Genomic DNA, 8,237 nt, shown 5'->3' on the forward strand with positions numbered 1-8,237 from the left:
CGTCTGGTCGTTGGGAGCCCTGCATCGCCCAAAAAACGATCTCAGCTCCCACGCGGTACTGGCTCATGTGCGTGGACTCCTTTTTTTGTTCGCATTCGTCTTTTGCAACGTCACTGCGGGGGAAGGTGATTAAGATGTTTGACGGTGTTTAGGACGGTCCCCACGTTTTTGTATCTCCCTGCAGCTCCACTACCCAGTATACGGCAACGTGCGGGTGTGCAGGCGCCTGGCATGGGGGAGCCCATTTTGTCACCAGTTCCTAAATGGGGATGTCGCTCGTTGTCGCCAAGAATTCTGGTTGAGTTTGATTCAATAGATCGCTCGCTACAGCACGTGCCAAGCTACTGAATCGTACGAGAATGACTGCATCGTATCGCTTCTTACCTTCAGCACCAAACACCGCTACAGCTTCGACCCGAGAAGTTTAGTGTTCAATCTTCGTTTGGTAGACACAAAAAATACATCGACTCTCGATATGCGATATGCAGTGCACTTGCTTGTCCTCTTCTCCATTCATCTGCGTCGTACTCCGTCATATGCCCAGGTTGATTCTGCTCTCAGTGATTCTGGCCGATCCAGTTTCCCGCATGACTGTGACGAAGTTCTACGAGGCGAAAACCTGAGAAACGGCGGAGTCCGCCCGGTTGGGACTCATGAGTGGGAGCAATATCACGAATCCATAACCTGTTCCCCGTGATGGCCACCCCTTCCGCACAGGATGCTCTGACGGCGGAGGACCTGCTCGCTGTGCGACGGAAGCTGGAGCAACATCTGGCTCATCACGCGCACCAAGTGTCTTCACTCACGAAGAAAGATGTCCTCGACTTGGGCCAACTACAGCACGAGGTTCACGTGGAGGACGAGTGCCGTGCAGTAAGCGGACTTACTCAAGGATATAGTCAAGCAGAGGCACAACTGCGTGCTCAGAGCTCGGTGGTGTTTCTCCTTTCCACGCAGCCGTTTCTCGAAAAAGCAAGAGGCGACGAAACACACTCGAATCCAGCTGGAAAATGCTTGTTTTTGTCCGTTTTGCTACGAGAAAATGCGCTACACCGGAGTATTCGGACGTGTTGCTGCAGTGGGAACTTTCATTGAGTGATGTGCCCGATGAGCGTGCATGAGGACAAGAGGCGGTTGCACGGCGGCAGAATCTCTCACACAGAACTGATGCCGTTTTCCTTTTATTTCAACTTCTCTTTTGCATGTAACGTGTGCAGCAAGGACTGACGGCTGAACAAATCTTCTATAACGCAGCCGTCCCGTTGCTATACGAACAAGCCCTCCTACATGAAAAGAACACACTGATCTCGAACACAGGCGTGCTTTGTTGCTCCTCAGGCGAGTCTCTTTTCGATTCCGATGCCTCCGTGATACAAGCATATACGTATACAGGTATATAGATGCTAAGTATGTGCCGATGCATAGACATAGTCCTCCCCGTCGACTTCGTCCCTGTCCGCCGCTTTCACGTCTGCTGACTATCGGTTTGACGTAGGCATGTAGGGAGTCCCTGTCCACCTCTGAGATGACGCGGGGCGAAGATGTTTTGGTCGAGTGAAACGACATAGACCCATTCTGTATGTCTGACAGAGAGGGATGCTGCGGCCCCATGGCATGATCGAGTAAGCGCCTCTTTCTTCTTTCCCTGAGTGACTTCCTGTAGGACTGAAGACAAGACGCTCCCCAGAAGACAAGCGAATCGTTCGAGAGAGCGGGTCAGAGGACAGCGTGTGGTGGGGAAAAGTTAACATTCCCTTCAAGGAACAGTCATACCTGTTTAACAGGGAAAGGGCAATCGACTTTCTCAATACTCAGGTACGGACACAAGCAACGACAAGGAAGATTAGTCAGCGAAAAGAACACCCGCTGGCACTTGCCAGTTCATCACACCCCCAAGTCTGTCTGAAGGAATAGCTGACGGTCATCACTTGTCCCCTCGTTTGGCAATACTCTTAGGTTTGAGATTTTGCTGTTATCCCAATGCCAAGCCATGCGGCCAGTTTCTCCAAAAAATATGTTCGATAGCGTCTCCCATCTGAAGTTGTAGAGCCCGCAACAGTGACAGCAAATGCCTTGTGTAGATGCGTACGTGCTTGCGTTCCTTAAGATTCCCTCCGGTGGTGAGATGATACGTCTCTGCGCATGTTTTCACAGCTCTGTATGCTGCCATTTAAAGCGCTGTGCTGGAGCAAAGTTTTATACTTTCACTGTTTCTCCGCCGAGTAGGGGTGCATCGTTTCTTTTGAGAGCAGAAATGATCAGTTTTCCGGACCTGCCGTTTTCGCTTTTATCTACGTTCAGAAAAGGCTGTTTGTAGTCGACGGCTTTGCAGGGGCTGATCCGGAATATCGGATCAAAGTACGCATGATCGCTACTCGGGCGTATCACGCGCTATTCATGCAAAACATTCTCCTGACTCCGACAGTTTCGGAGCTCCAAACTTTCGAGCCCGATTTCACGATTTATAACGCCGGCCTGTTTTCGGCGAACCGCTTCGCAGAGGGTACGTTGAACAAGTATTTACATGTATGCACATGTAAATATGTAGCTATTGCTGCGATGAACGCACCTGAGATCCCTTGCGTATCTTCCCCCAGGACCTGGACGAAGCAGGCGTATGTGTTTCTTTTCCCCATCCCTGTGTTGGACGATCGAGTGGCGGTGGAGCGATGCTCATCTCCTCTTTCCCCTGTTACTCGCAGTTTTCCTCCCGATTTCATTGTCTGTAAAGCGTTCCTGCTTGTTTGCCTCCCTGTCTGCCTTCTCCTTTCTGTCTTGCTGTTCTTGCCTCCACAACAGGCGTCAGCAGTCAGACATCCGTCGCACTTCATCTAGGGCGAGGGGAGATGGTCATTCTCGGGACCCAGTACGCAGGCGAGCTCCATAAAGGCATTTTTACCTATATGAATTACGTCATGCCCGCGAAGGGTGTCTTGCCCCTACATGCATCTTGTATTGTTGGGAGCGCGAAAAGCAACAATGACGTCACCATGCTCCTCGGACTGACCGCGACGGGAAAGACAGCCCTTGTAAGTGCCATAGCAAACCGGCCAGAGTCGGTTGTCGTCACCCTCTCTCTTTCTTCGAGAGAAGTACACACGTCCTGAGCTATTCTGCGCCCCCCCCTTCTTCAGAGGGAGAGGTGAGGTGCATACGCTGTGCAAGCATTGGTGACGGTAGACGATGTAACAGTATGTGTGTGGACGCATGCACACACATTTGAAAAGATTCGTGGACGGGCGGATGAGCAGGCACACAGTGTGGGGGATCACATATGCAAGTCGAGACATTCGCAGGGACCAAGAATCGAGCTTGCGCACCAAAACAACGCTCAGCCACTACCACTCTATGTAGAGATGCACTGCCAAACGTGTAGGTACGTGCAGCACCCCCTGTCACCTTTTCGTCTCCGCTGAGGTCTATCTGATGTACTGGTCTACCCGTCAACTTCAAAACTTTGTTTCTGCGTGAGTTCCTGCAGTCTACCGGCATGCTTCACTTTCTACTCAGGTAGCCACAACGGCGGGGCAGCTCCTAGCAGACGATGAAGTCCTGTGGACGCCTAACGGCGTGTCAGGCGTCCTCGGAGGCTGCTATGTTCGCTGTAAAGACATAGATACGGATCCCTGTCAGACCTTTGTGGAGGCCATGGTTTACGGGAGTGTCATGGAGAATGTTGTCTTGGACAAGGCGACACGGCAAGTGTACTTCTACGACACGACTCTCACGGATAATACACGCTGTACTTATCCATTAGCGTATTTGGAGCGCGGCATGAAAGGTCTCCCTTCCGTCTGCCTCCATCCCAAGCATTTCATCATGTTGGTGAGTCATGCAGACTAGGAACTCTGTTCTTCCTCATTCCACTGGATGGACTCCCTGTCTTTTCTCTCCCTCTCCGCATAACCAACAAATATACAAATTCTTGTCCGTGGTGTTGACGAATTTATACGTATCAGGCTTACCCGTGTCGCCTCTCTTTCTTCACATCGGTTGGTCCCCCCCTCCTGCCTGTCACCACCTGTTGCGTCTTCCAGCTCTCCCTTTTTTCTCTGTTGCTTTCTCGGTGCTGCCGGCACCCTGTCGCTTCTCTCCTTCCGCCCTTCTTCTGCCTCTTCGCATGCTCCTCCCTGCCTCGCGCCCTTGCTTGATTTTCTCGCAGGTAAACGACACCTTCGGTGTATTTCCTCCCGTCGCTCGCCTCTCTCTCCGCCAGGCTATCTTTTATTTCCTGAGTGGATTCACCTGCAAAGAAGCGACGGTCGAAAAGGGAAGTAACGGGACGGTGCCCGAGCTCCAGCGGCGCATCGTCACTTTCTCGGCCTGCTCAGGTTGCCCCTTCCTGCCGCTCCACCCCACAGTCTACAGCGGCATTCTGGTGAGTACCGTCGCGCGCACAGAGACACTTTGACGTACATGCATAGGAATGCCATGAGGGGACGCGAGGGGAAGGGATGACCCGCTGGCAAGCAAAGAGGAAAAACCGTGTCGCTTCTCGCGCGGAGAACCTTCTTGTCTTTTCGCGAGATTTCTCACGGGTCATGTGTCCACAGGAAGGTGGACATGTCAGCCTCGTTTGGTAAACTCTTCGCAGGCGGCTGGGACGCAACGAACGACACCGTTATCATCCGTTCGTTGCTGGGGTTCCTTATATTTTTTCTCCTCTTGTAACCTGGGTGCTATACAAATATGCAGATGTAAACACATGCATGAATGCAGTGGTACCTACGCGACCGGTACGCGTCAGCGCAGGAGTGCACGGAACGCAGATTGGGCAGCGATCTCGAGACGCAGGCGTAACACTGGACAAAAGCATTGGATTTCTGTCCAGTGTCCCTCCCTCGCCAGAGGCAAACGCGACCTACACCTTTGCGGACAATTACGGTGTCGGTGTGGCATGCGGCGCGTGAGTGCGCGAAGAGAGCACACGAAATATACTAGACGAGATGATGCCGGGAAAGGGACGGCAGAGGCGCCAAGCGTACACCGTCTCTTCTGCACAGGCCAGCAACCGCATCCCGGCTAAACCTCCCTTCTGCGTTTCCTCCCTTTTTGTGCTCAGGAAGAAAAAATCCGACAACACGCCACTACCGTGTGGCTGATGAACACCGGCTGGGTGGGAGGTCCAGCTTACGGCATCTCAAGTTCGACTGGCGAAAAAGTGCCGCTTGAGATCTCACGGCGCATCGTCAATGCGATCCACGACGGCACAATGAACGAGTGTCCTTTTAAGGTACCAAACGCATGCAAACACGCGCGGTGGTGTTTCTATCTCCAGCAATCTTCGTCTAGCTGTATCTACTCGACAATACAGTAACTGAAAGCCTATACACACCCCTATATGTCCGTAGATATACATATTTGCATATGTAGTGCCTCGATTCATATCTCGTTTTCTCCAGAAAACTATTTTACACTCACTTAGATTTCTAATTAGGCATACAGAGCTACACCTCTGTGGACGTTCATCTCGACTTACCATTTATATATATATATATATATTAACGGACAGATATGCATACATGCTGACACCGACGTTCCCATATATATATATATATATATATATATATATGCACGTAGAGGGAGCAATACAATACCTACGAGGAATCTGACGGCGAAAGCACCAGGTGTGATTGAAGGTTTTGAGGCTTTTCCTTTTCGCCCGTTTTCGTCCAGGCACTGCCTGTGTTCGATCTGGAAATCCCTGTCGCTTTCGGTGGCGTCCCGGAAGAGATGCTCTCGCCTCTGCAGGCGTGGACAAGGAGGACGGGAGATCCGACCAAGTTCGAGAGTGAAGCGCGGCATGTCGCCAGTTTGTTTGTTGATAATTTCAAGCAGTTTGAAGGGAGCGTTTCCTCTGAGGTCGCTTCCGTTCTCACGAGTGCCCCGCACGCCAACGGCACCCCCAGCCCGCTTTCGTAGAGCAGAGTCCCCGCCTGTGTGTTGGGCTCCAGGCCCGAGGCGGTTAACCCCGCCCCGTGGTTTTGGGTCCAACAGGCAAAATTCTTTGTGTGAGGTGAATCTGGTGGATTCCACAGGCGGTCGGCACAGACTGCTTTTGAGAGGCTACGCGAAGAGGAACAAGAAAGAGATACAGTTCAGGGGGGAGACTGGCGTGCACTGGACGCGAAAACCGCACTTTTTCACGGGCGGGCGTGATACTTCGTCCAGAGATCGCCTTCCCTAGACAAGCGAGTTGTTGGTCCTGGTTGTTCCCCCCAATGTACTCTCGCATCCTTTCTCGCTGCCGCAGGGGGACGACAGTGGAAGACACAGCGGCTGCGATATCGCGCGCAGGAAACGGCGAGTTGGGACATGAGCTCCCTTACCCTCTTCTGTACACGCATGCTGGTGATAATATCATTCATCTCCTTGGGGGTGGTCTCCACTCAGGCTCTGACTCTCTCTGTGTTGACGCACAACCGGCAATGCAAGCGGCAATGCTGCGTGTAGGGATTCGAATAGTGCCTGAAGACCTCCTTCCGTACGCGTCTTGGCGTGTATTTATTTCCTCATGCAGACGCCTTCGCAGATAGGAAACGTGGATGTGGGGACTCGTGCGTTTTGTCTTGCCCGCAGTTTCTTTTGAGGTGAGGCCGAAACTGGCCAAGAGGAAACAAGAGGCGCGACTGACACTTTTCAGGCGCACCTGGCCAGAGTGGAGCAGCTGTGTTCGTGCGAAACCGACGTCTCTAAAAAACTTTCGAGAAAGGCTCGACTCCTATCACGGTCAAATCGATTGCGCGGCCTCTCCCTTTTGTCGGTCCGCTTGCCAGAAAGATCCGTTTCGAACTTTTCTTTGCTCCGTGTATTTCCCTCGGAAGCCAACGACAGCCCTGCACGTGGAAAGAACCGAGCACCCGGATAAGGGAGGAACTCCTCTATCTTTCTAACACTGTCGCCTGCAGCCTCTTGTGAGTCTCTGCTACCACATGCCTATATATATATATATATATATATATACAAGAGCGCGCGACAGATACATAGAATTATATATATATATATATATATATATGGAAGCTACATACCTGTCATCACGAGAACTTGCCTTACAACGCGTTACCCGCTCGAGAGGGAGGCTGGCTATATAGCGAAGCGTGTGTGCACTGTCCGCCTCTGAAAAGCCTTCTCTCTGAGGGAATATCTCGTTTTTCCCTCTTCTTCCCCTGTAAGTTTCGAGCGAAAACCTGAGGGGCGCAGAGCTCCCGACTACTGTCTCTCCTCGGGTCGCCGAATTTGGGACGCCGCAGGGTTGTGGAATTCACGGACGCAGAAAACGGAGTGCAGCCAAGAGTTCCGGACACACGAGCTATCGAGATAGTAGCCACTCGATACCTTTGGGGGCGCCAACATATGTGTAGACTACACCCCTGTCTGTATACGGTACGTGTATGTCTAGCCTTATCACAAATACAGATACATGGGGCCTTCACATGTGAGAAGATAGAAACAAAGAGAATGAACGGGTGAAAGGACCACCGACAACCCAGCGCAATCGTCTAGCAGCGTGGAGTCCGGGAGGGTAGCATGCGAAGTGCGCGTCACACCGTTTCCTCTGTCTCTGCCCAAATTATTTTCTTAGCCGTTTCCACGTCTTCCTCTCTTTTTTCTTTGTTGCTCCCCCGCCCTTTTTCTTTCTCCTTTCTCGTGTCCCTGTCAGTTCCTTTCGCTGTGCCTCTCCGTCTGTTTTTCGCCTCTCACACCCTCTCTACCGGGCGTGCAGTGGAGGCCTGGGCTGGGAGAAGCGAGGGAAAGGAGAATCCAGCACTGCGGCAACGAGAGACGCCTTGAAACCCCACACGGAAAGGCAACCGCAACCCACGCGTCCGAAATCGTCCGAGGCATGCGGCCGAAAAGGTCAACTCGAACCTAGCTAATCGGCCGTGACAATCAAGTAATTTCCTCGGCATCGTCCGGCTCCAGAGAGAACGAAAGACTCCTTGAAAGTCGATGGTTTGCACTGACCAGGTGTCTTGATCCACACAAGCTGCCTTCTGCTGCACTGTCGAAGCTAGGAACGGAAAACACCGGAAACACAACTAAAGAGCCTAGACCAAGAGACGATCTTCAGTAACGGTCAGGAGTTTTCGGAGCCATGTGTATGTCCACCGCACAGTTACAGTAGCCAACGATCGTAGCGCACGTACCACGCCCCGGGCATATTCACACGCTCCCAGGAGACAAAGCGACGTGGGTGGTGCTTGCTCGTCTCTTCTCTCTCCGTCCTTCACGAGATC

At 52.1% G+C, this 8,237-nt stretch overlaps 1 protein-coding gene across 1 annotated transcript; it reads left to right on the forward strand.

Moving 5' to 3' along the window:
• Positions 1 to 696: 696 nt before the first annotated feature.
• NCLIV_042160 (putative phosphoenolpyruvate carboxykinase) lies at positions 697 to 5,922 on the forward strand (the record flags this gene model as incomplete). Its single annotated transcript, XM_003881125.1, has 7 exons — positions 697 to 873; positions 2,302 to 2,503; positions 2,800 to 3,029; positions 3,511 to 3,825; positions 4,163 to 4,378; positions 5,063 to 5,233; positions 5,677 to 5,922. The coding sequence occupies 7 exons, from the start codon at positions 697 to 699 to the stop codon at positions 5,920 to 5,922; spliced, it is 1,557 nt and encodes a 518-aa protein (XP_003881174.1).
• Positions 5,923 to 8,237: the final 2,315 nt, after the last annotated feature.

Source organism: Neospora caninum, chromosome IX, assembly GCF_000208865.1.
Source record: "Neospora caninum Liverpool complete genome, chromosome IX".
NCBI lineage: Eukaryota > Apicomplexa > Conoidasida > Eucoccidiorida > Sarcocystidae > Neospora > Neospora caninum.